General features: G+C 43.3%; 4 protein-coding genes across 5 annotated transcripts; all 4 read right to left on the bottom strand.

Moving 5' to 3' along the window:
• Window positions 1–12126: 12126 nt before the first annotated feature.
• On the bottom strand, window positions 12127–15399 carry LOC129600572 (uncharacterized). Of its 2 annotated transcripts, XM_055499137.1 has the most exons (4): window positions 14492–14529; window positions 14225–14359; window positions 13805–13982; window positions 12127–13446 (listed from the first exon to the last, which is right to left on the bottom strand). In XM_055499137.1, exons 2-4 carry the CDS (start codon window positions 14237–14239, stop codon window positions 12650–12652), a joined length of 990 nt encoding a protein of 329 aa, XP_055355112.1. In that variant the 5' UTR covers window positions 14240–14359; window positions 14492–14529; the 3' UTR covers window positions 12127–12649. The 2 variants fall into 2 exon arrangements, with proteins under 2 accessions (XP_055355112.1, XP_055355113.1); XM_055499138.1 differs by lacking the exons at window positions 14225–14359; window positions 14492–14529 and adding an exon at window positions 15259–15399.
• Window positions 15400–16419: 1020 nt separating this feature from the next.
• Window positions 16420–18270, bottom strand: LOC129600562 (uncharacterized). Its single transcript, XM_055499119.1, has 2 exons — window positions 18062–18270; window positions 16420–17589 (listed from the first exon to the last, which is right to left on the bottom strand). The coding sequence occupies exons 1-2, from the start codon at window positions 18183–18185 to the stop codon at window positions 17177–17179; spliced, it is 537 nt and encodes a 178-aa protein (XP_055355094.1). The 5' UTR covers window positions 18186–18270; the 3' UTR covers window positions 16420–17176.
• Window positions 18271–20220: 1950 nt separating this feature from the next.
• LOC129600577 (uncharacterized) lies at window positions 20221–21899 on the bottom strand. The gene is made up of 4 exons (XM_055499143.1): window positions 21527–21899; window positions 20507–20827; window positions 20321–20407; window positions 20221–20243 (listed from the first exon to the last, which is right to left on the bottom strand). The coding sequence occupies exons 1-4, from the start codon at window positions 21897–21899 to the stop codon at window positions 20221–20223; spliced, it is 804 nt and encodes a 267-aa protein (XP_055355118.1).
• A 1641-nt stretch (window positions 21900–23540) lies between these two features.
• On the bottom strand, window positions 23541–25164 carry LOC129600553 (astacin-like). Its single transcript, XM_055499108.1, has 5 exons — window positions 25108–25164; window positions 24778–24938; window positions 24544–24708; window positions 23840–23981; window positions 23541–23765 (listed from the first exon to the last, which is right to left on the bottom strand). The coding sequence occupies exons 2-5, from the start codon at window positions 24923–24925 to the stop codon at window positions 23552–23554; spliced, it is 669 nt and encodes a 222-aa protein (XP_055355083.1). The 5' UTR covers window positions 24926–24938; window positions 25108–25164; the 3' UTR covers window positions 23541–23551.
• Between the last annotated feature and the right edge of the window lie 974 nt (window positions 25165–26138).

Genomic DNA, 26138 nt, shown 5'->3' with positions numbered 1-26138 from the left:
TTAAGCTGGTTTCTTCGATTGCGCTTATTTGTTGTTTAGTTGCCAGCTGGAAAAAGCTTCTTCTCTGACGTGGTGTCAGAAGCTTTAACGCTTCAATATAGTCGAAAAACGTGCGACTGAAGACGAACCTTGTCTGGGCTTCGGGTCTAAGATTTATCTAACCAAAGACTATAGCCTTTCGGTAGGCCTCCAGCATATGTGGCATACCTAACTGACGTGCAAGTGTTTTAACTTGCTGAACATCGCGAACTGATTTAAAATTACCAAGTACTGAGAATTCAGCGCAATATCACGCATGCTCCTTCCTTGTTTGTATAAATTTTGAGATATAAAATTACAGAAACATTTTTATGATGAACGTCGCGAGTGAAAATCGAGGAACACCTTGGCGTTCCAGCAATTTCTTCCATTAGATCATCTAAAACTAGCAGACTCGGGACGTCTTTGTCAAAAAATTCTCATCTTCTACGATGGGATTAAGACCTTGGACAAGTTCAATATCTTTTCAAAATCCTGGAAGGCATCTTGCCAAGTACCATAAGCATATACTATTCTAACAGGGGTGGATTGAAACTCTCCGTAAGATTTCGCAAGAGCTTCATTGTAAAGTCGATTTTCCTGACATAGTTGGACCAGAAATATATATCGCGCAGGAGTTTTAAAGCGGAAATCAAAACTCAGTTTTTCCATTTTAATTTCTCCTGAGTTCTGTTGCTAACTATCGGCCACTTCACAATACACTCAATTACAAAACTCTCAAATGGTGCTTTGAAACGATCAGATTTTTCACTTTTCCACACCGTAGTGGTATACTTTTCAAGGAGGTTTTAATCTGTTCAATTGTGCGTTGAATTTGCAACAGTGATCTCGCTCCAAGAACTACACACTTTCCAGTATGGAAAACGTTTACGGTAGTTTTCAATAACGGAAACCGCAATTTGATCGCTGGAAAAGCTCAGGTTCATAGAAAATGCGACACCCGTTGGCTTTTCTTTCAAAATCTGGCTATACAGCTTATTTAAATTTATTATTTTACTGTAAGCATACGTACAGACTATATTTGCCATAAAGCGCTCCTTAATAGTCACGTCGATGCAGTTTACCCTTAACATTCTCAAATACTGTTCTAATAGCCCATTTGATTCCTCTATGGACTTACCACCTATTACAATTACCTTACCATTCTGGAAGATCTGGCAGAATGTATGTGACTGGTCTACAAGTCTGATGTTAACTGCGTTGAAATTTTTAACCTTGGTAGCATGTTCCCGAAAACTTCTAAAACATGCTGCAGATCAACTTTCTCGTTGAACTGCACCGCCAGAATAATGTTGTGGATATCCATGACTGAACGCATTACTTGCAACAGTGTCAGCAAGAAGGCTTTATATACTTCACTGCTGAGACTGTCGCAAATAGTGGCGTTTTTCAGCCTTTTTTTCATAACAAAAGGGACTAATAGGAAAAAACAAGAATAACAACAGCAACAATTTTATAGTGTTACAAAACGTGAAAAGAGCGGTTGAACAATAAGAGATTGCGCTTTAAAGCTATCGTCCAAGATGCGAGCGACATCGATGAATCCCATGTACGGTAGCTGAACAGAGCGCCCGGGCTGAGAAAACCTGATCGTGCGCCCGTACTTTTCGTGCACCTTTAAAGTCAATTCCAGGCAAGCAGGGCCATCAAATTTCATTTTCTCCTGTTTGCCTTCCGATGCTGCGTTGTCCAGTAAATCTTTCAAATGTCCACTCTTCAGGATCTTTAGCAATTCAGCGATTTCATTGTATCCGAATCGGATTCCTTTATTCCATGCTTTACGCAAGCCCTCAGCATCCGCATTTGCTTCGAACACAAGAAATGCCCGTACTTCTTTAGCATTCCAGAACAGGCTTACCACACTATTGACTTTGTACACAGTGTAGCCATCATGATCACCAACAACATCTAAAATGCGTGCGAAATCCATTTTTTCTTGAGATATGACAAAAAACTTGCTCTCAACTTTTTTCAGACTGATTTGGAAAAGGCCAGTCGCGCCGCCTTTATACTCTCCAGCTCCGTCTGAGAAAACCGACCGCTTACCCCATTGGTCGTAAATTCCGACAAGACTCCGCCTTTTTCACACTTACGTCATTCAAAACTAAAAATACTTTATTACATCGATGATTGGCTGAAAAATCGTCAAAAGCTACGCCCTTATATACTGTAGGCTCATACCGATTGGCTAAACCGCAAGTGACGTAGGTCGGAAACCCGAAATTTTTTAAAAAATCAGAGCGGTGATTGGTTGTAAATAAAGCAACTTTTTTCTATAGAATATTTAAACTCTAGTTGCACTGGTAAATCTATCATTCGCAAGGAAAATGGAGAAGGACCAATTTCGTGGTTGCTTAGTTGGGGTTTGCTGGGGAATGCTTGTGCGTTCCCTTGAAGGCGTATCATGGTATTGTTCACAAGGTTGCGCAGTTGTTCGTTGATACACGAGACTACCGCTCTTATCGTGAGAAGACTGTCTTAACAAACGCGCTGGGTAATGCATTGCTGAATGATGGGGGTTATGGTGCAGTGTCTGCCGCTCGAGCGTGCGTTGAAGCTTATTACAGCGCACATCCCGTCATACGTTCGGCTTTCGGGAAGCTTAAGGATATAATACATCACTGGAAGTGGAGCAATTACAACACCTTTGACACATTACCGAAAAACATTGTACCGAAAACGTTCCTCAAGGGATACGGCCCAGCTGCGTGGATTTCAGCGTACCCACTATACTTTAGACATCAGACAGAGCTGATGATCCGCAACGTACGTAGCGTTGCCGAACTCACACATCCCCCAATGGAAGCTTACGGAGCATGTAAACTTCAAACCTACGCTATTGCCGTAGCATTACAATACCCCTACTTTACTCCAAAACAGTTTCTGGACATGCTAATCACTCTGTGTGACTCAGGCATTAACCTTCAGCTGTATCAACCAAAACTAGTACATTTAAAAACGCTGCTGTCTGAAGAAACGAGTGTTGTGGTGAAAGCCCTTGGTAATGATTCCGCGGGACTGGAAGCTGTACCTATGGCTATTTACTGCGTACTAAAAGGAACCAGTCTAGCGCCTAAAAATGCTTTTGAAGCGACCATGGCGCTTACAATACGGGTTGGTGGATGCACTGACGGAATTGCAACCTTGGCGGGTGTTATTGCCGGAGCTTGGCACGGTCTCAAAAGTATACCGCAGGCATGGCTCCAACTGTGTGATGGATACAAGAACAGCATTACGCTCGCCGACAAACTTGCCGAACACGCCAGCAACACCCTAACCAATCGCGAAATATATGATTTCGGCAATTACGACACTTTAGAGTCACGATTGGAATCGTTCAAAGGATGGCCACATCTAAAACCCTCACCCATGGAACTAGCTGGATATGGATTTTTTCATTTTGGCACACAAGATTGTGTTCAGCGTTATTACTGCAACTGTAAACTTAGAGATTTTGAGCCTCTCTCTGATCCCCGTTGGGATCATTTATGTAAAAAGCAAAACTGTCCTGCCTCCAATGGTCCTGATAATTTATATTTTCACTTGTAAATACCATAAAATAAAATGTCATGAATAAATAAAAGAGGGTGGGGAAAAATAAACCAAAGAAAGGGGACAATCGGCTCCAGTCCGGTTCAAACCGGCTGAAAACCGAACCGATCACGAGCCGAACCGCAGACCGGTCGAAAACCGGACCGATTCGGAGCTGACGCTAAACTAGCGCTATATCTTCTCATGTCCTGCTGTGCAGTTTTTAAGGTCAAATCGGACGATCTGCTTCCGAATCGGACCAAAGCTGTGCGACTTAATTTGCTCTCCGTCAAACACCGTGACGCTCACGACTCTCAACGAATAATTTGTCATGGCCAAGGTCGTTTGGTGTAGTTCCTCCGAGGTCTCTTGCCCGTTGCAGTTGATCTGCATACCCTGTGACAAACTGCAGTTTGTGAGCGAGAATCGGACCGGACGGCAGTTTGAGGAAAGTTGCAGCGCACACTCTGTTAAAGTCATGGGCTCGAGAGAAAACTGCGGAAACGGCTCCATTACAGCCACCATTTCCGGATTACCGTCGGTTCCTAATAATGCAAAGACAAGCCTTACAATTTCGGTCGTCTTGCTGCTTGGAAATTTATAAAAAGTGACTTTTTACGTATTTTCATTCTAGTACTCCAGACGTGCTCGCCTGGGATTTATGAAGGCTCGCACTTGCTACCTTTGTACAGGTATTGTTTAAAGTCTGCGCAAGTCCAACATTTTCACGATCTTTTGAAACATTTTGCAGCAGAACAGTAAGATCGGAAAATTATCGTACGATCATAAACCTATTGTTCAGAAAAACCCACCTGCACCTACTTTAGGTAACCATAAATTCAGCCCCATGAATGCACGCACCTGTTAATTGAGCTTACCGGTATATTTAAGCAATACAACTCACCCGGTGGTGGTGGCTTTCCTGGTTTGCAAATTTCAGAGCCATTCAGTGTGCGATGCGTCAACCCTAAAACAGAATAATGATAAAGTGGAAGGTGGTCTTTGCGGGCAAACCAATTTACGGTGTCCAAATATTCTCCGACGCGCTAGACAGCGCTCTCCCTGGACCAAAGGAACTAAAACTACAACACTTCAGAGAAAACAGAATGCAATTTGTATTATGGATTTTTGGCTTGACGTGGTTTGACCTCTCTAATGTGCCAGTGTGATTAGGACCATTTCAAAGTTTTTAATCGTTTTTTTTTAAACGCTTTTTTTATTGTGCTTTTCTCCTTTCGTGCCTTACCTTTTACGAAACAAAAATTAATAACGTATGAAGTTTGCAATGGACGACAAAATTTACTTGCTGAGTTTTTATTTCACAAAATGCGGTAACATCACAGTTTTAGAACAACAGATTTAAAAAACAGAATTTCATTTAATGCTGCCGCTCCCTCCATTGTTCCGAGTAAACGGCTAGCTGACTTTCCCCATGGTCCAAGAGTTTCAAATGCCAGCGGTACGAAGATGTATCTGCCCTGCAGGTACAAATACAATCCCGCTTTTCTATCCTCCGCCTGAGCGGCGGCGGATCCCGCTGTAACTGAAGTGGACTTCCGATGAGACACAGCGACAGTATCCACGCAGGTCACGTCCCATGCCAAACACATGCCGCGTTGCCACGCGAACGTGGTGCACCCGTCCGGTCGACGATCTGACGTGTGAGATGTACCTCGCGGCTCCAGTTTTGCGGGGATACCGGCTGAAACTAACGCCCTGCACAGAATACTGTTCAGGCCGCCGTGGCGTGCATGTCTTCCCACGGAGAATACACAGGACAGGCCGTGGTGACCATACACATCTACGGGCTTGTGGCATTTGGAACATGAATGTGCTTCACAGATATCAACACCCAGTCTCAGGCCGACTGATATCTTCACGGTGTCGTCGTCCAAGAGGTTACCGATGTTTGCCGAGGGCAAGGCATTCAACCATATGCCAGCTTCCGGTGTCGACTGTGCGAAGAGACGGGCCCGGTTAATCTCATCGTCGCGGAAAATGTCCAACAGTATGGATAGTGATGCGTTACACAGCGGAAGGTCCCATGCTCGTTGTGCCTTTCTCACGTTGGGCTCCGGAAGTTCTGTCAGTCGCGCCTTTGCTTTCCACAACTCGAAAGCGGCCGAGACATTTACAGCGGGGTAATCAGGAAGCAGTGATGACATAAAGCCGGATACGGAGTGAATTGAAGCCAAAAAGGCTGGGAGCGCTAATTCTTCCGCCCGACGTATGCCAGTACCGCCTCTGCTCACTGGAAGTGTCGCCTGCCGCCAACACGGATAATCGTCGTGGCTAGTACGTACGTTGCATAAGGACTGGAAACACAACCGCATCGCTTCGTCCATTTGATAAAATTGTTGCGGTTGCTTCCAAACATTGCAACAACGCAGCATGTAGATGATTTTCGGTGCTCCTAAACAATTTTTCAGGAGAAAAAGGGCATGGTGACGTGGCAAAAGCTCCAACCGATCACAAGGTATTTTCAGTGTTGCGCACTTTTTGGCTACGGCTGAACCGATTGCATCGTCCAAAACCGGTGCCCCTAACAAAAAGAAGTCGGCGTTTGTTAGGATGCGCAGTTTCGGGTACATCTCCTGGAAATAAGTCACAGCGTCGTTCCGGGCTTGTTCGGTCCCGCCAGAGATGTGTAGCTCGCACTTCGCCTCGTTCACTTCTAGTCCGATTTCATTGGCTTTCCGAATAATGTCTGCAAAGACGTGTGCTACGGTCGCTGGTTTACCGCCTACAGTTCCGTCGTCCAAGAACCAGGCGTTTAAATCTGCCTTCAAAGTCGCCACGAGTGGCTGGAGTGCGAAACAAAACAGTAAGGGGCCCAGTGGATCGCCTTGTTGTACTCCAGACTCTGAAGACATCATCAACTGCTCGATAAACAACGAAGAATGATTACCGTATGCCGAGTGAAGAAAAGCTTTGTATTCGGATAGGTGACGATCCGCGGCAGCTAAAATGGCTTCTTTAGAGATAGTGTTGAAGGCGTTCTTGAAATCAACTTTCAAGACCGCGGTTAGCTTCGCTTCGGACGATTTCACGAATGTTCTTGTTGCATGGACAATTGCTTCTGCACCACCACGTACGTTGAAGCCAAGCTGCTGAGGCGACAAATGGGAAGTCATTTGGTCAGCTACGCGATGGCATATAATTTTCGTTGTCAGCCGGCGTAAAGTTAGTCCAACCGCAATCGGGCGCAAGCCGCCGTCTTTTTTCCTCAGGGCGAGCAATTTACCACCAAAAAATACTGGCCGAATCTCCTCTGGGATACTTCCAGTCAGTGCCAAATTCAGAACATTTGCCAGCGCTTCACAAAGTGGCCTACATTCATCGTTGAATTTATGGCCCACCATGTCGAGGAGATGTTGCGGACGTAAGCCATCCGGCCCTGCTGCTGAACCACGAGGGATGGTGCGAATTGCGGAAGACACTTCTGAAGCTGATATAGGTGGCGCTGCAACTGCCGGTGGGGCGAGCGAAGCCGTGGTCGGGGGCGGAGGGCATTCAGGATGCTTCTCTCGTAGCTCCTGTAGTACAGCGGGAGAAGGGGCTACAACAGCATCAGTTGAAAGAATTAACCGCATGGCACCAGAAATGCTACCGTCGTCTCTTTTCTGCCCGACACGGCGAGCAAGGTCCTTCTGGTCTGATTTCTTCTTGGGGGCGGGTGGGGGCGGCGTCGGGGGTAGTTCGGTTCCGCGATCGTAGGCTCCCACGTTTCGCTTCACAACTGTAGCCAAAGATTCTGTACGGTCGGATTTGGCTTTGGGCGGAGCACGGAGAGCGGTAGGGGCAAAGGAGAACAGCTTCTCCCAGGAGGGCTTATCATTCTTGCTGGCGACCTGCTACAGCGCTGTCCTGAGTGAATCTCTTGCCATGGTACGAGCTCCGTGTGGAATCCGCCGCATTACACGCTCCTTCGACGGCCTAAAACTTTTCGGCGGGGGTGACGTTGGAGCTGCTCCTGTCGCATTATCAGCGGTGCCAGGAAAGCAGCTGGAGTCCCGGAATCGGCTGGGCGCAAGGGAAACTTCTTCTTATGTCTGGTGAGGCCTCTTCCTCTGCAATACAGTTTCTTGCAATACGGGCAGGGGACTTTGTCGTTGCTCATTCTAAAAAGGCCTAACGGAGGGCGACTGACCTGATTAGTCCAGGAACGGGCAGGATACTTGAAGTACCGGGCCGCTGCAAGCAGCGAAACCCGAAGCGTGCAAACGGGTCCCCTTTTGCGGCGCAGCCCCCAAGCACGTTTACATCCTTCAAGCCACCCTTCAGACCAAGAGGGTTCCTACCCCGGTTTGGTCGGCGTAGGGACACTGAACGCCAAAAATCCGCCAGAGATCCGAATTCAAAGTTTCCAGAGATCAGGATATTTACTGTAACATCTTGCATTGCACGTAGTTCCTCATAAACAGTTCCAACGAGCAACATTCAAATGGTACACGAAAACACAACAGCAAAATTACAACAAAAACACTTCAGATAAGCCGTCGGTGTCCGGTAATGTGCCCATAACGCAAAGCGCGTTTCCTCTTTGAATCTGTATGGACAGTAGCTGTCGGAAAAACTCTTTGGAACGTGGTTGGCCGGTAGCCTGAGCGATCCAACGTCCTACACGGTCCACTAGGCTTTTCGCGCCTTCACCCTATGGGCCGTATATTTCGAACGCAGCAGCAGCGAAGTTGTATCGCGGAGATAGCCAAGCGTGCTTGAGTCGCTTAGCGTTCTCGGCAATTTCGGCAGCGGCTCCAGCTGTAACAGCGGTGCGGATACTTACTTAATTATGCAGTTTGGAACGATGCAGTTTCTTTTACTCGTACCCATCTATAGAGTATAGAGTAAGTACTGTAGGGGAAAAGGCGCCCGCGATCCAGCTTTATCCGAGGTAAATTTACTTTTCCTCGGAACCGGTTTTGCGGCTTTAGCTTTAGACAGAGAACAGAGAGAACTCGGTTGCCGCGCTTACTGCTGAGTAAGCGGATATAGCGACGGATATGCGGCGCTCATTCATCATATGCGGTGTAAACCGACAGCACTAACGGTCCGGAGTAAAGTAAATTTTTTCGTCCATTGTATATGAAATTATTAACGTTAATGGTGGTAAAGTGATGCTGAAGTAGTTTAAACTAAATTTTTGCAAAGTCAATCATCTGTCTGAAAGAGTACAAAGCATGCGACGTATCTGTATATCAATGTTTTAAGCGAATGTAATGATCGCTTTTCCATTTAACTTCTGGTATATTACTGGTGATGCTCGAATACAGACAGTTATATGCTGTCATGTTCGCAACTACAGTATAAAAAAAGCTTATGCTCGAAATTCAAGGCTTCTGGATAGATTTCAGTGGCACAAAGTGACCTTTGAATTACCTGCAAAGTTAATAGCGGCTGCTGGTGAACAGCCAAATCGTCGGTGAATCCTAGCGATGTCCAAGGGACTAAGGTTATCATTCTGACCGATCCTCGAACGTTTTCTTAGAGGAACAATCGTTGGAATGGCAGGGTCTTTGGCAAAATCATTAAATTTGTAGTGCATGATTGACTCGTAGTCGTAGGGAAGCTCATACGTTTTTCCAGCATGCTGTGTGAACTGGTCACGGTGAGCTGTTAATACAGTTATCATGAACGCTCAGATTGTGTTTCTCAAAGCGCAAGGCGCAAACCGTCGGATTTTCCATACGCTTACCAATGGCGATATCATCCCAGATTATGAGAATGTGCTGATCTCGGTCTTGGCGAGAATGCTCATGAAAAAATCCCATTACATGCATTAGCTCATGCTGTTCATCTCCGTGTTCCTTCAGGCAGCCGGATGCGTAGGTCAGAAGCTGTTTCCCGCCTATCCTGCCTATACTGGACATACACCTGTAAGGAATCCAGCAGCGGTTAAATCTAAAGCCTTTTTGTAAAACACTTGTGCGATTACGACGGACTGCAGGCCTTTTTGAAAAGAGATGTAATCGGTCTCCGAAGTTCGCTGAACAAATTTGACGCAGTTCCCAGTGAGAAGGCTAATAATATCCATGGATTCCAGAATTATTTGCACTTCCCTTGCGCCTGAGAACGAGAAAACTATTGAAAAGCTGTACTTGAGCAGTTAACATTAGCATTATATGAACTTTTTCCTACTCATTGTTGCGAACTGCTTTCTGGAGAATTCGTATGGTATCGTGTTGTTGGGCCAAAGGGAGCTGATGTCGTCAATGGCATTGGCTGCTCCGTGGAGAAGCTAAGTTTTGAATTCACAAATCAACTATAAAGTGCCGTACCGACAGAAGAGAATTTATTTTTTAAGTCTCCAGTTTTTCTGCGTGAGACTCACTATGAGACTGCGTGAGACTTACTTAAGAGTAGGCAACAATGCGGTAACCTAATTTTAGGTGGATTATGCAAAATTATCAATGTCGATGTCTGTCTTGCTACTAACCTCCAAAGTTTGCAATCCGACAATGTCGCCTTCGGACCTTCCAGCAGATCGCTGTCGTATCGGCCCGCCCCATCGTTGTCCACCAGCAAATCTGGATGGATGAAATCTCGCCAGTCTATGTAGCATGAAAACAGTCAATCAGCGGAAATGTGGAGCGGTAAGCAAAAGCAGTAAGCTCACTTTCTGGTAAGTGTACTGTCCCGACTGAGTAACTTTCAGTCGAGACAGTTAGGAAAATTATTGTTAGCCAACGGATGATCATTGTACGAGGGTCACTCGGAAAGTAATGATAACTATCGCACGATTTTTTATTGCATCAGCGCTTTCCTCGTATTTTCTCAAAACAATGTCCCTTAATCTCTATACAACGTAAACAGCTAAACAGCCACTCATCAAACGCTTTCGAAAAGAAATTAGGCGGTATCTTAGAGATCGGTGTACTGATATTTTCTTCCAGTTCTTCATCATTTTCAAACTTTTTGCCACGCAACAATTTTTTCAAGCCAGGAAATATTTCGAACAGATAAAGGACTAAGGTAACCTAAGAAAAATAATGTGGAACGATACTTTTACTCCAGGCCGAGAAAAAAAATAAAGCAATGACGGAGTGCTTATCTGTGGATTTTCGCGATATTGCACCACACGGGTGATACCGTGTCAAAAACCATTTTCTTCTGCTTTATCAGTAAGAAGCTGCAGCACACCCTCGACACCTTTCCTTCCATAATGCTTAGACCCTCTGCTATTGCTTCGGGGTCGGAAATGAATACTTCCCGATCAGGGTTTCGACTATGAGGACTTTTCGAAAGTGAAAACGCAAAAAACATTCCAAAATTTGAGCACCGTTGTCAAAACGGATTTCTCGGTGCGAGTTCGCTGGAACCAGCTGGCAACATCAGCAAAGAATGGTCCTTATTAAGGCAACAGAACAGGCAATGCAGCATGAAAAATTCTACACTTCTCTCTGCAAATCAATTTTTCAAAATAATATCATGAAAACTGGCCAGTAATTAAGGCAACGTTTTCAGTGATCAGTGAAAAATCAGCGCTACCCAGCCATGTTCAGAGTCTTGCAAACCGCCAACCTTAGGCGGTATGGCCACGGCCATTGCCCTATGATCTAGTTATGAATGCTACAGTTTTTAAAAAATTAGTGCATAATTTTATGATTACTAACTGATACTGATTATCATTACTTTCCGAGTAGCCCTCGTATTACAGAACTGTGCCCTCAACAACAACTATTCAGCCGCCTTAGTAGTGCAATATTGTAGCATTGTAGCCTAACCCCCACACCCTTGCAAAAAAAAATGCATTATCACCAATCACTTGTCAGTCTTTTCATAATGTTATGAATTGTCTCCGCTACACGAGTTCTGCTTTCTATTGCTGCATTTCCTCAGCTTTGCACAACCGGTTTTTCCGTGTTTAGAAATATGAAATCGGGCTTCCACCTGGTCTGTTTGCGGTAATTTATGGAAATGTGTCAAAATTATTCGCTATCAGTTTCAGAATCAGTCTTAAGGAAAAGCTTGTAACAGACAACACCTTACGCGTCAGTAAGTGGTTATTCAGTAAAACATTCATGTGACTGATTTAAAGACAACTTAGACCCTGGAACTCGTTCTGAAATAGTCGGTATTGCATTCCGTGAAGCGGCTCTCGTGGTATTATTATTCTGTTACCTTTTTTACATACAGACAATTATAAACTGTAAGCCATCTCACTTTCACTGGAGAAAATTCAGTATATGGAACTGCGGAAAATCGTTATGATCAGCAACTAATCGCTGGTTAGGTGCACTTTGTTAATTGTTTTGTCCGACTGCATTAAAAATATAGTTTGGTTTTCGCGGAACTCTCTTCAGCCTGTCGGCACATTCAGAGGTACTGTTTATAATCACGATGTTTATAATCAAGAAAAGCATTTTTTGATTTCGATGGTTTTCAGTACTTTTTCCATCACGGGTGCAGTGCGCGCCATTTTACTTCACATTACGGTGTGTAATAAGAACACATTTTTCACACCCATAACATGTTGAAAAGTATCATTTAATAAGCTATGCTGTAACTTTCATCGGTTTCAGAGGTAAGCCCAGAGAAACAACGCAAAACCGCCATACTATACCCAATATCCTAATAAATTTTCGATTTTGAAAGGTCAAACATCAGATGCAATACAAATATGTCCCAGCAGAGCACCACCAGCAGAATCCAGTCATCATGAAAAGGGCATCAAAACGAAGCTAGTGTGATAAGGATTCGATATAGTCGAGTCTGAAGCATCCGATCGACAAGTGTCTGTATGCAGCACGATGTGTGGCATTGTGTGCTCAGTGATGCAGAACGCGGCCATCCACGAGCTGTGGTTGCTCCGATGCCGAAGCAGTTATCCTGTGCTAAAACAGGCTTACCCGTCTGTACTAAAAGCTCGGCGTTATTGAACTAGGTAATTAGCGAAGCTGCGTTTAAGAAGTCAACAATTAATTAATCTTAATGCTGCAAAAGAACACAACTTCGACAGGTACACAAGTTAAGGAAGCACAGAACTATAACGGAAGCATACGGGTAGCGCTAAAGCAGAAAGCACCATTTCCAGCAAGCATCGCATGCGATCTGATGCACTCTGCGCATCCGCTCCTGGTCAAAACATTTTCACCAGATGATAAATATCCACCAGCAAATGGCATGCCACCGTTGCTTTAAACAGATAGCTCAGCACAATGCCCATACGGCCCATGTTGCATTCCACACACTGTCCCCCGGCTGGCGGCAAATGCGTCCAAGAGAAATACTCCCAGCACGAACCGCTGCGCGTGTCTATGACCTTTACGGTAGCGGTCTCGCTCTTCTCGCCGCCGGTTTCAAACGCATTCAGGGCCGCCTTATCCTCGACAACCGCTGTCTCTTTACCATATGGCGCCAGGCGTTTCCAAAACATACTAGCAAAGATGGATTCGACCAGGAAAATGGACGCGACCAACATATACAGAAAAAGAACCAACTGATGCAGACGAGGCGGCATGGACTCGGCCAGCTTTCTCATCGTGATGAGATTCTCTCGCAGCAGAGCTTGATCATGAGCCGAATAGGCAATCTGAGAACTGTCCGCAGATTCATTGAAACGTACCGCAGATCCCGTGATGTTAGCCGGTAGTTTCATACCAGCTTCCAGAATTAGTGTGCCGTCATACAAGGACCCCTTAGGGTCGCCAAATGCGTATTCCATTGTCCGCAAAATAAGCATTCCGCAAAAACTGGCCAAAAGTCCGAACATGCAGCGGGCGACGGTTACGTTCGCGGTGGTTGTGTGCTTGCTGCAGTGGCGACTGAAGAATCCGTTCAGTGGACCAAGGAAGTACAACACGGAAATCAGGAGGGAAGCGGACATATATCCACTGGCTGGGGAATCGCCGTACACAATACGGTACACGGCACTGCCTGTATGACAATATGTTCGATACTTCATTGTAGTATTATACACATAAGTAGTGTTGCTTTAATGCGGTAATGCAGCTTGTGCTAAACAATGTTAAGATACTGTAGTTATAAGAGATTAGACGAAGTTTGCCGCATGCTTAAGTACTTAATCTTAGGCGTTGTTTTGTGTTTAACGAAAGCTCATGTACAGATAAATAACCCAGTAAAACTTCTCCGTACGTAAAAGATTTGTTCCCTATATCAGCGGGGAAGAAACATCCCAGTTTTAATATCGAATTAATTATTCACATTATTATTGAAGTGGCCTGCGAAATTCAGATTTTATAGCCTGACGCGAAATCGCAGTGAACAGACTTACAAGTCAGCGCCAATGTGCAGAGAAAATCACTGGCTAGTGCCGCGACCAGAGCAGCGACGCTCGAAATGGCGGCGAGCACCAGGAATCCAGTCGATCCCACCCAGTTGACCAACAAATTTCGCTCTTTTGTGCTCAGCATCTTCAGTTTGTGCGATTGATAATGGTCACGATCCACTGACTGCAAGAAGAACACGACTTGATAACAATGATTACATACCAAAGCCGGCAGAATCTTCAAAGATTCGAATACAGTTATTATAAAAAAACGTTTCCTTATGAATATCATGAAATACGAGTACTACTATAAGATATGCAATAATTAATATAATTACTATAAAGTATAATTATCAGAAAGTATGGGCTACTATTTTCACTAGCATGCGCTTGATAAATAGAATGGTATGCTCTTCGTTGTATTACCTTATTCAACTGCATATTCAGACTATGGGAAAGCGGTTTCACTACATGATACGACGATTCCAGTAATATAATTAACTTTGTGCTTTGCTCGGAAACACATGCTGGGCTGACGAGATCGATAAGGTCACCTTGAACCTGACAGAAATCACAGCTAGTCAATCAATACTGCGCTTGCAGAATTTTATTTTCCAAATGGAAACTCGAACCTTCAAAGTTCAATCCGTATACCGGTAACTGAAACTGTGTTACTGATTACTTCTGTCAAACCTGTTTAGGCTGGAATCAACGTCAAACCGTAATAAAAATTGGTGGGAAAACCTTAAATAAGTATCGGATACCGGATACAAACTCAGTACCAAAAAAATACTGCTGACGTAAGAACGTTAGAGAGATATCGCTGCATCTGTAACGTATACAACTTACAACAACTTTTCCGTTCGGTGAGCTTAAACACGCTAATCATACAGGAGATGTCATTACAGAAAAGTCGATAACGTGAGGGATTCTTATACAAGCCCATCCAACAATTCTTTGACCGCTGTAAGCGGGAATTTAAAGAAACGTGGGCTTGAGCCATTTAATGTGCTTCGACACGTCACGCCACATGGGTCCGCGTATTCAGCGTAAATAAGCAACAAATCTGCATGTGTTGCAGTTACTGTCTCTGTGATATACAATGTAATATGTTAAGCATTATTTATTGCCATCATAATTTATATTAATTTTATGCTTTTGTAACAGTATCATCTTTGCTTTGCAATACAATATCGCGGTGGTACTTAATATCCATATTACTTTCAAATTACTGATTGCAACATGCCCGGGCTAAAGATAATTGAATCCACGTTGGTATAATAATGGTCTATTAATTGTGATCTATTATATTATTATTGGTTGAATATTTATAAATATATCTGCCACTACACTACGATGCGTATTTGCATTACTGTGCGTGATTTATATGCGCTGCGCTTACAGCGGTCAAAGAATTGTTGGATGGGCTTGTACCTACCTACAGCATACTGTACATTTACCTTGCATGTAAATGGAAGTCCAAATAAAATAAGCCAGCCAGTCGTGTCTCTAATCTCATGTTACAACACAAGATTTTCTGCAGGCAAGTTTAAAGTGCTTAAAGTGCTAGTGATGTTGTCGTATCCACGCACCACTCAATTTATTCTGCTTTATAGCGCCCGTGAAAATGCTGTTTACTCTTTTATATGGCGCTGGTGTGTATTCGTTCTCTGGCTGTTCTGCGATGCTACACAGATCGATATTTCGATTGCTTTTTTTAATATATACCCAGAATGTGCATTAACGGAACTCCACGCATTGTCATGATAGGAAACAGCTTGCACAGGATTAATTCACTGAATCCGACTTAAAAATCTACTTATAAACTTCCCCGAAATAGTTAACCTATTAAAATTTTAACTATTAAGTAGTGTACCGGCGCTTGCAGTCATTGTTATCGTGGTGGCTATTGCCCATTAAGTATATTTTGTAATTTGTTTGTTTGTGCAATTTGTTGGGTCATTCGCAAAGGCGTCCTATTATTTTGTCCACCATTCATTTTGTCCACCAATCATTTTGTCCACCATTCATTTGGTCTACGCTTTTTAAATTCAATATTGATTACAATATTACCGCTTACCAAAATCAATTTAATATTAGTTATAATACAACACAGAACAGACACAATCTGGGTGTAAGGTGTAAACAGCTACTCTAGATGCGCGCTGTGTTATGTGCATAAATCCAAATCATTCGTAATTTCGTATCGCTTGCTTACCATTTGCTTATGAACCCGCTGAATTTCGAAACGCATAATATACAGCTGCGCAGAACTATGCATAGCAGCAGTATTACGTACAAATTACCGCACTCGATATTGTTGCAGCGACAGAATTTTGCAATATTAAAACATACTTCTATAAAAGATTGTAATATTGCCATATAAACTGAAACCATAGATATGAATGTGTGTACACGTTCTCATAGTACGTAATACTTATCGGATTACTATGCGAGTTTATTAAATTCACACTAGCTTTGTGACAAAGCTAAGAAGTACGAAAGTACTTTTCGAACTGTATCGGAAACGAAGTATACGGTGGACAAAATGAATGGTGGACAAAATGATTGGGGGACAAAATGAACGGTGGACAAAATGATTTTTGGACAAAATGAATAGACACGTAACTGAAAATTTAATTTCCGCACGTTAATCTATCTGCAGCAATGCGCAGGTCTTCATTTATTATTCTATTACACAGAAATCAATGGCATTATGACTAAAATTAATATTGCAATACTTATACGATTTAGCGTAAACATAATTCCTTGTGTTGGAAACACCGGAAATTTTTGCGTAAACACACACAAATCCATGCACGACAATTATACACTAATATGCGCAAGTATAGATAAAAATTTCGGTGATGCATTAAGTACACATTATGAATTGATTGAATTCTGCACAGTTCTTGCAGTCACAGACAGCGTTTAAACAGGTACAATAAAATCCACTACGCAAATTGTGCAGTGCACCTACAGGAGTTAATGATTTATAGTTACAGTACTTTAAGGTAGCTGCTTCCGCTTTTTAAAACCGGATCAAGGAGTAAATGGTGAGCAGCATGTACAGCGCAACAGCTCCCTGGTACACATACACCACGACCGCCGGCACCCACAACTTCGTCGAGCACTCTGCGCATTTTTCGTCAATTGCAGCCTGTTCCTTGAAAGAGAGGCTATCCTCCAGCTTGCCCTTCTCTTCATCCACATTATTCACAACGTTGCCGTAAAATTTACCAAACGGAGACAAACGAGTCCCGATGACACAGGTGAAAATGGATTGGAAGAGAAAGACGACGCCGATGAATCCGTAGAAACCGAGAATGACATCACGCATCGATGGTGAGCACGTTTCCGCCGTTTCGATAAAATCGTTCACGACTTTTTCATCAGGCGCAAACTCTCATCACTAAGTTTAGTAGCCATGGGGACGGTTTTGTTAAAGTTAATTAATTTCGGAGCCATTGCAGTCAGTGTCCCGTTCCCGAAGACTTCCATCCGAATTTCCGGTACCATGGCGGCGAGTTCTAACGATAAATCGTAAGCAGAAAGACGACCGGAGTCCCCGAAGACAGAGCTGAAGGTGCGCAGCAGAAGCAGCAGGCCAATGGTGGCTAACAGCGCCCACAAGCTACGCGCCACCGTCAGATCCGTGCCACTCATGTGCCGGAAGCATTTTGGGGCGAAAACAAATGCGTTCAAGAAGTGAACGGCGAGGATAAACAGCGTGACGGACAGACGCGAAGAGATGGGAGTGCCGGCGTAGACCAGCGCGAACCGACCGTTACCTGCAGTGTACAAAATACCGCGTTACATGGATGACCAAGTCCAACTGATTACTCTAACACCCACAATTAGCCTAGGTACGTTTCTGGTTTTGCGAAAACAACTGCCGGTAGCAACGTCACGCATTAAACTATACTTCGCGTTAACAAAGAAAGGATGATTTCAATGCTATCAGCAGATTCAGCATAACCTACCCAATTATCACACATTGTTGACTCTAAATTTAAATAGCCGGAAACTTAAAGAATGCTGAATTATGCTATGTGCAGAAATGCACCAATCCATAGAAGTACGAAATTGGTGCCGCCTTTCCGGGATGACATACTATCGTACATTATGCATTATGCCGTTTTTAATAGCAAAAATAGGTCAAAATCTATTCCCGGAAACACATAATTATAATTTTAATACATGACAATACTTGTGCGTCCTGTTGCAGTATATCCCGCGTAACTATGCCCTGTTTTCACTTACGTTCGCAAACCAGTGTAATCACGGCATTCACAAAAGCAGCGGCCACAGTGATTACTCCAGTGATTACAAATCCTTTGGACCGCACAAAATTATCCAGAGAATTCGACGCTGTTAACGCCAACATTTTTAAGCAGAGACTTGCAATGAAACTGCTAGCGGAAAGAAATCGCGCAACTATGAGGGCGAAGTTTTGCAGCTATGCAAATGCTGTGTTTTTATCCGCATGCAAATGAGACTGTTACTGCATCGTGCGCAAGCGATGAGCAATCGTGTTCATAAATAAGTCTGAAGGGCTCGACCTTGATGGTCATTTGCCAGTTGGTACCAGCACCATGTTACTAATTTCGTCCGCGCTTTTAAAATTCTAACAGCGTGAACGACGCATTGGCTTTACATAACTGTGTCATCCGCTTTAAGTTTCTCCTAATTATTCTGCTTGTATCATTGGCATGTGCCATTTGGCCACAGACTGGAAGATAAATGGCACAGCAAGAGAAGCCCGCAGAGCGTTGAAATAACTAGAGTACACCATGGTGTGATTGGGAATGCATTTGCGTGCGCATGGTAGTCTTATTTTTAAGTGACCTCATTACTTACGCGCAATGAAAGTGATGTAAAACGTCTGCTATGTACTGTATGTGTGCATAACTAGAAAGTTAGTTTTTGTTTCCAACAGTTAGCCGGCAGCGAGCAGCCAGAAAACTGTGATGCGGTGCGACTATGCGTCGATGACTCAAGGGCACAATTATGAAACGATGTACGTCCTAAATATGTTATAACCAACACTGCTCAAAAGTCAATAAATCACTAAGCAAATGAAATACTAGACAAGTACCCTGGAAATAGAAATCAAGAACTATCCAGCTTACGTGGGACGTACCAGTTAACAAAATATCTCTGCCTGCTGCGCTCAACTTCAGATTCAAGCGCTCATCATATAACTATTATTATAACTGCGTAATTGTTTGTGTGCAATATGTGCACTAAGGGTGTTGCCAGCGTTTATTGCGATGGATACGAGTACTTTTAATAGCAATTAAAAACGGAAACGTAATGCAAACCATGTGACGAGCTAGAGAAAAAGTGGACCGCTCGAGAAAAGTCAAATTATTTGCAGAAAGGTCAGTAAGCATCATAATGCTGCTTGTTACAATATTCAGTTTTTAAAATCGCTTTAGACTCTAACAATTTAACACTCTGTACAAAAGCAGTGATGAGGGATACATATTGTATCATGTATGCAAATGGAGCGGGATAACGGCAAGCGCACAAAGTCGCAGTAAACAAACCATAAGCATGCAACATCTTTCCACTGTAGGCTCTGCTTGTTAACTCAACAGTCTCAACTTAACCCACTGCTTATCATAATATTCTCGTTAGAGTTGATTCTATGGTGGCTAATCATTAGCCGCTAATGATCTGAATTGGCATATTTGGCTAGACGATCATGAAGAAATATTTTGTCCCAGGTGACAGACAAAACAATTCCCGAAATTCAGCAGATGTTATCGTCATTCAGCGAGAACTCCACCTGCGAAAAGTTAATGGCACCCGATCCATATGGAAACGGATTACTAGCGCAGTTGATCGGTAAATAAATGTCTTCTCGTAGGTACAGGTAATTTTGCCAAACGTTTGTTATGTAGTACACCTGGCCAACGTTAATCCGATTCAGCAATGCCTTGTTACTGCTTTTCCATCGCCGAAAGTTGGCAAAGGAGCAACCGCAGTGCAAACGGTTGACGTAATTTTGAATGTCGGGACTGAACGTCAGCATGCTTTTTAACCCATACTCCAGAGCCAAAATCCGTAATGCCGGCACATCAATGAAAGTGTCCCTTTCCAAACTACGAATTGTCGAATTATGGAGAGTGAAACACCGCAACCTGCGTGAGTATTTAAAGTCGTCTTTTATAATGTCGAGATTGTAGAAATTACGAAGCCGGAAGTCCAGAAGATTAGTTAAGCGCAGCTCGTACAGTTTCTTTGTTGGATAGGTATAGGCATTTTCGCACTTCCATAGTGTGGCCAAAACGATTCGTTGCCGAACTGGAGCCACGCTGTGAAACGAAATCTGAGGTCCCTCGCATACATCTAACATGGTCGCCCGGGGAGGCGATTTGGCCATCGCGGTAACCATCTGACTGATTTCTCCCACATCAGCCTGGCTGTTGCAGTTGATCTGCATACTTTTGTACTTTGTACAATTCGCTTTCGTCGTGGAATAACTTTTGCAGTTCGAAGTGAATTGTAACTCACATTGGGCGAAAGTCATTGGTTCGGTCGAGAAATGGAAGAAAGTTTCGCTGGATTCATCGTACCCGCATCTTTCCCCTTTTTCGGAATCTGTAAAAGTAAAGCAGACCTTTTTAAAAGCCCCATATTTAACAGGACCGCACACCTGTGATGACATGGACTTTCAGCTTCTTTATCGACAAAACTTACAGTGAGCCACGTTGATCGAAAACTCAGACTGGTTGTGGTCAATCGATTTTGAACCGGTTGGAAAATTAGCTGCTGCGCAGTCGATTGGCAGATAGACAGCTTCCTTTCGGATTGGTTCAATCATACAGGAATCTGGGATACGATAAATTTCACCCTCCGACGCCCATCGTAGTAATTGCCAATTTCTGCTCCACCATTGTCGAAACCATTCAAATTCGCAACCACAATGAAGTCGCTTCAGGTATTTACGCATGGAGGAAGTAAATGCTTCGACGTTATGCAGTTTGAATTCCAGTGAGAGCAATCTCAGCGCGGGAAGATCTGTGAATGTTTCCTTTTCTAAATGTTTAATAGTTGTATTACTGAACGTAATAAGCTTTAGTTTGTTTGAATGGCTAAAATCAGCCATCTGGATCTCCAAATCGTAGCAGTGAAAAGTTGAAAATGCTAACAAGTTGACAAAGCGCAGAGCAGGCAGCTTCTGTGTGGCATTTGTCAAACAGTTGTACAGATCGAATACAACGACCTGCTTTCGAATGGGACCGAAGCTGCGGTACTGAATTTGCTCTCCATCAAAAAGGCTGATTCGAACGGCTCTTAACGGAAATGCAGACATGGATGTGCTCATTTGGTTGAGTTGCTGCGAGGTTTCTCCACTGCCGCAGTTTAAATCAACGGTTTGTGTCAGCGTGCAATTTGAAATGGAGTATTGGACCGGATAGCAGTTTGCGGTAAACTGTAGCGCACACTCCTCTTGAGTCATGGGCTCTTGTGAAAACTGTGGAAACGGTTCGCTAACAGCCCCTCCTCCGCCTCTATTCGGAATTCGTGATGAAAAAATGATAGCTTTGATAATTCATCACATCGGAAAAGCGAGCAGGAAAGAAAAGCTTTGCGGCTGAAAACCTGGATGATATAGAACCAACGAGCACTACTGAGTACAGATATATGGTTAAGCAAGCCATCGTGTTTTTCCGTTGTACTGGGTACTGGGTTTTCAAAAAAAACCACACAACACACCTGAAGAGAAGCGGTAACAAGAGAGGTCAGAGTTTTGGCCTAGACGATCCTGAAAAACGGCGTTGGCCAATTGGCACTTGTAGGCAACCTGTAGTTTCGCGACATCCAACACACTTAGTCCATTTGTTTGTCCCATCTTCCGTGGCAACTGGTTGGCGAGCGGGACGATGGACGGATTATTCGGGTTTTGGGCGAAATCCGTGGCACCATAGTGCATAATTGAATCCATATCATACGGCAAACCATACGTTTCCATTTTGTCGAACTTAGCGTAATTGCGGGCAGGGAGTAAAAGGTGGCAGTGGCACCTGCCACTGGCAGTTGCCACCGGCAGTGGCATGTGGCATTTCGCGACTGGCAAGCGGTAAAACATGGCAATGTTTCAAAGTGCAGAAATAACTAAAAATTTGCCTGCCACCAAGAAAAGTGAAAGATAAAACGGAATCGATGCGTTGTTTTTTATTTTCTATGCGTTGTTTTTTATTTCATGAAACGCCATTACACCAAAGATATATGTATGTGAAAGAAACAGTTTATCACATTTCTGTTAAATCATCTTTTTCTACTTTGCGGCCAGCCAATGCTTTATACCCGCCTACCAAAGCAATAAGCGCTAAATATTTATGTAGCAAAGTTTCTTAAAATTTTAAAATTTCTTAGGTTTCTTGCGTTATTCTTAGGTCTTTCAGTTTTCTTAGGTTATTCTTAAGTACGATCACCTAAGAAAACACTAAGAATCCTTAGGATTCTTAGGTTTTTTAGGTTATTCTTAAGTTTCTTAAGCTATTCTTAGGTTTCTTTGGGATTTTAGGTTTCTTAAGTTACTTACGTTATTGTTGGGTAATTTTTCTGATTGTCAGGATATTTTTTGAAATCCTGAGAAAACTTAAATAACGTAAGTGACCTTAGTCACGTTGTTATAACCAAAGAATTACAATACAACCGAAGAACCTAAGAAATTTGTTGTAAACCTTAGAAACCTAAGACTGACCTAACAACTTAAGGTTAACCTAACAACCTAAGAAATTTAAGAACATACGAAACACAGTGTAAACCTAAGAAAGTTTTTAGTGGTTTGAGTGTTGCGGTCAGAGCCAAACTTTGAGGGCCAGAGGTTGAGTTGTCAGAATCATGCCTTGTGCATGACGTAGCTTTGTGCCCGTATTAGCCTACAGCAGTTCTGTGACGTGTTGCTTCTCTAGCGTACATATTACTGGTGTTTAACGAGTTGTGGTGACTTGACTAGCCTTAGCATATTTGATGTTCTCAACGGATAAAGATATGTGAGAGTGCTCGTTTACGGGCTTGGCTACTCGAAATTAAATTAATCAATCAATCAGACTTTGGACAGTCAGAGTCAGAGTTTGAGCGGTCAGAGTCAGAGCTTCAGCGCGGGCCGTTTGTTTCTGTTTCGCCTCCCGACTTTTAGTACAACGACATATCAATGAATAACCCAACCCACAGACCGAGAGAATACTGATCGTCAATTCGCGTTTCCACAATTATGTTGCCCGATGTGTTCGAAAAACTGTTTTGTCGAACTACAGTTTGCTTTTCCGTCTGAGAAAACCAAATAAAAATTAAGAAACCAAGAAGCAGACCGTTTGAAGTTAAAAAGTACAGAAAACCGACCGACCGTGTTACAGAGAAGGGAAAATCAAAAATAAGAAAACATAAAACCTAATAAAACATAAAAAAACAAAAACACCTCACAAAACATAAGAAAACATAAAAAATGTAAGAACAAAAATTTTAAGACATGTGTGTGCTACCCGCAAATTTATTTTGCGGCATTGTAGCGCTCATTGCGTTGGTAGGCGCGATACAGATAGTAAGCTGGCCGCTGAGTATAGAAAGATCAATTATATAGAAATTAATATTGTTTTATAAATTTTTTTTATAACAGGCAAATTTTTAGTTATTTCTGCACTTTGAAAAATTGCCAGGTTTTACCGCTTGCCAGTCGCAAAATGGCACATGCCATTGCCGGTGGCAACTGCCAGTGGCAGGTGCCACTGCCACCTTTTACACCCTGCCGTAATTGCGCGAATCCATGCCGGCCTGCATCCTCTCCGGGTAGACAGTGATGTAGTTGTCCCTATCGGGACGGCTATGCTCGCGAAATATTCCCAACGCATGCATCACTTCATGCTGAATTACGCCTGTGGAATTAAGGCACTGGGGATGCAGCCATACTCTCGTCTCTTTCCCAGGAATGTGTCCAATGTTGGAAGCGCATCTGTAAAAACGAGTGGCAAGTAAGGAAATGTCCGGATAGCACATTATGGAAAGTGTGTGAAAGATATTCTTTACACAATTCCTCTGTGTTCTGCTGATTTTCGTTGGAACGAAATAAATTCCCGCTCCTTTTCGTGCGGTTTGAATGTAATGCAGTAACTTGTCCGCCATTCGATAATCCGCAACGCATTTTCGATGATTTCTTTTTCTTCGACGCCTGATTAGCGAATCAAACTGATTTCGAATTAAGTTTTGGGTTTATTACGCGGGGCCGTATGGGCGTTACGCGTACCCGTATCCGGTGACAGTCCCCTCGACAGAGCAACCCGTAAACATCGACTTTATTGGCGATTTTGCCGCCACACCAAAAATCATCTAACTGAACAAGAAGAATCTGCAGTCTGCTGCAAGTGCAGACCCGTCAAAAACAGCACGAAAATTGAGGGGGCGGAAATCCCCAAGAAGCGGCCAATAGCGAGTCGGCAGGGCTGAGTCATAACTACTCATAAGCCCGCCCTGACACGTTGTAGGTCAGCTTACCATATTTCTTATTTATTCTGTGATGATGGGACTGTCACCGTTTAAAATGTTTGGATGGTTACACGAGCAGGCACTGTTTTGCCTTTCAAAGCGGTGTTTTTCTATTTAGAAATCCGCACCGGGAAGAGCATTATGAAACCCATATCAGAACGAATAGATTAGAAAAAATTACAATTATGATAATGAAGGGTGATAACAACTACGTACTACAATCTTCGACGCAAGGGCAAGGCACTTACTGAACCCGGTAAATGCGTACGGAATTCCCTTTCCGTTATTGGGCCAATACTCGCGCTCTTGTAGGTATCCAGCGACAGGGCGACGGTATCCCATGTCAATATCATCATCCCAAATTACATCGTTGGGATATAAAGCCTGTGAGCTCGGAACAGCCATTCCATCGTCTAAAATGGGACAAATGAAGCTGTGCTATGCTTTGTAGCAGCAGAAATATAAGAAAATAGTATCGCTACTTGGTACGGGGAATGTCGGCTGCCGAGAAGAAGGGCAGGCAAAACATCTCGGATGCGGAATGAGCAAACAAGTTGCCAGGAAAACCGCTGCTAGACTGCGCCAAACGCAGAGAGTTTTGCTTCCGGCGTATAACTGTCTGACATCCATAATACAGGGAATACTGGAATAACAGCAATACAAAATACAAGTACTCTTACAAAGTAACAGACATTCTCCAATAAATAAATTAATGCTAGTCAAGGGGCAGCGCATAAGACGATAAATTTTAGCATCCAATCAAAAGTTACAGTCTGACGAAGCGATAAAATACCTTCCTATGTGTTACGTACCAACAAGGTGTTTTCAATCGCTGAACACCGGATATGACGATTGATGAACCCAGTGGATACGACATGTGCACGAAAAGCTTGATAAATCAGAACCAACAATCGCCAGGCAGTGCAGTATTCTTTGCTAAAGGCAGGGTATTTATCAGATTTTGCGTTACAATGTGCGTTATGCCGAGTTGCCGACTATGCAATATTCCAGGCAATGTTGTTGTTAATGTGACATCTGAAGCACTATAAAGTGGGTCATCCGCTCGATTGACCATGGATTCTTGCTTATTGACTATTGTGCATGTTGGTCTTTCTTTTGCGGTCTGGAAGATTGTGACCCGTGAGCAATGATTGACCCTAAAGTCAATTAATTCCTGTCTAATTCTTCTAATATTCTTTCTTGCATCCTTACTAAATCTCGCTTTGGCTGTTAAGATTCCATTGTTTTACTGATAACAATTGATATCGTGATTCTATTAAGGGAAGTGGCCGTACATGGTACCAAATTCGTGTACATGCACGAAACCTTTCACTTTCGCGCACTTCCAAACACATTTGTGTTTCGTTTTATGACATTCCGTAGCCAGACGATTTGTGTACACTGGCGTGAAAACCGTTTGAGCGCGCAACATCCGGTTCGGGAGTTATGGCTGCTATAAAACTCCAAAAAGTTTAAATGGATTCAGGTGTACCAAAAGTCTCATTATGGACCGGTCCCTTCAAATTTTGCACGTAAATGCGCTGCATGCTGTTATTATTTTACTTTCTTATAGCGCTGCTGTGCGTTTACTCTCTCGGCAACGCCCGATCGATACTTCGATTTTTTTGCATGATGAACAGAAAGGGGTTTACCGGAACTCCGATTATTGTCTATGACAGGACGCAATTTGACGGGATTGAGCCATTTAATCCGGCTCTTGTTTATAAATTTCCTCGAACAATGTATCTGTACTTGGCTAAAAATATCCAGTTCTTGGTTCACCACACTAATCAATGACAGTTTTAATACTCAAATATTACACGGTGCAGCGCCTCCACAATCT

Source organism: Paramacrobiotus metropolitanus, unplaced genomic scaffold (genome assembly GCF_019649055.1).
Source record: "Paramacrobiotus metropolitanus isolate TYO unplaced genomic scaffold, Prichtersi_v1.0 Parri_scaffold0000183, whole genome shotgun sequence".
NCBI classification, from domain to species: Eukaryota; Metazoa; Tardigrada; class Eutardigrada; order Parachela; family Macrobiotidae; genus Paramacrobiotus; species Paramacrobiotus metropolitanus.
Note: the sequence above shows the minus strand (reverse complement) of the source record. Positions and strands in the feature narration are given on the sequence as shown.

What these genes read in the sequence shown, in the direction of transcription:
- LOC129600572 (XM_055499137.1), bottom strand. An exon ending in CTGCACATTGGCGCTGACTT is followed by an intron (nt 13,447 to 13,804) that starts GTAAGTCTGTTC and finishes ATTGTCATACAG; the next exon opens with GCAGTGCCGTGTACCGTATT.
- LOC129600562 (XM_055499119.1), bottom strand. Translation starts at nt 18,185, where the DNA reads ATGTTGGCGTTAACAGCGTCGAATTCTCTGGATAATTTTGTGCGGTCC. An exon ending in GATTACACTGGTTTGCGAAC is followed by an intron (nt 17,590 to 18,061) that starts GTAAGTGAAAAC and finishes TGTACACTGCAG; the next exon opens with GTAACGGTCGGTTCGCGCTG.
- LOC129600577 (XM_055499143.1), bottom strand. Translation starts at nt 21,899, where the DNA reads ATGTTTTACCGCTTGCCAGTCGCGAAATGCCACATGCCACTGCCGGTG. An exon ending in TTGTTACCGCTTCTCTTCAG is followed by an intron (nt 20,828 to 21,526) that starts GTGTGTTGTGTG and finishes AAACATTCACAG; the next exon opens with ATCTTCCCGCGCTGAGATTG. An exon ending in ACCAATGACTTTCGCCCAAT is followed by an intron (nt 20,244 to 20,320) that starts GTGAGTTACAAT and finishes AAAAGTATGCAG; the next exon opens with ATCAACTGCAACAGCCAGGC.
- LOC129600553 (XM_055499108.1), bottom strand. Translation starts at nt 24,925, where the DNA reads ATGGATGTCAGACAGTTATACGCCGGAAGCAAAACTCTCTGCGTTTGG. An exon ending in GCCGACATTCCCCGTACCAA is followed by an intron (nt 24,709 to 24,777) that starts GTAGCGATACTA and finishes GTCCCATTTTAG; the next exon opens with ACGATGGAATGGCTGTTCCG. An exon ending in GTACGCATTTACCGGGTTCA is followed by an intron (nt 23,982 to 24,543) that starts GTAAGTGCCTTG and finishes TTCGCTAATCAG; the next exon opens with GCGTCGAAGAAAAAGAAATC.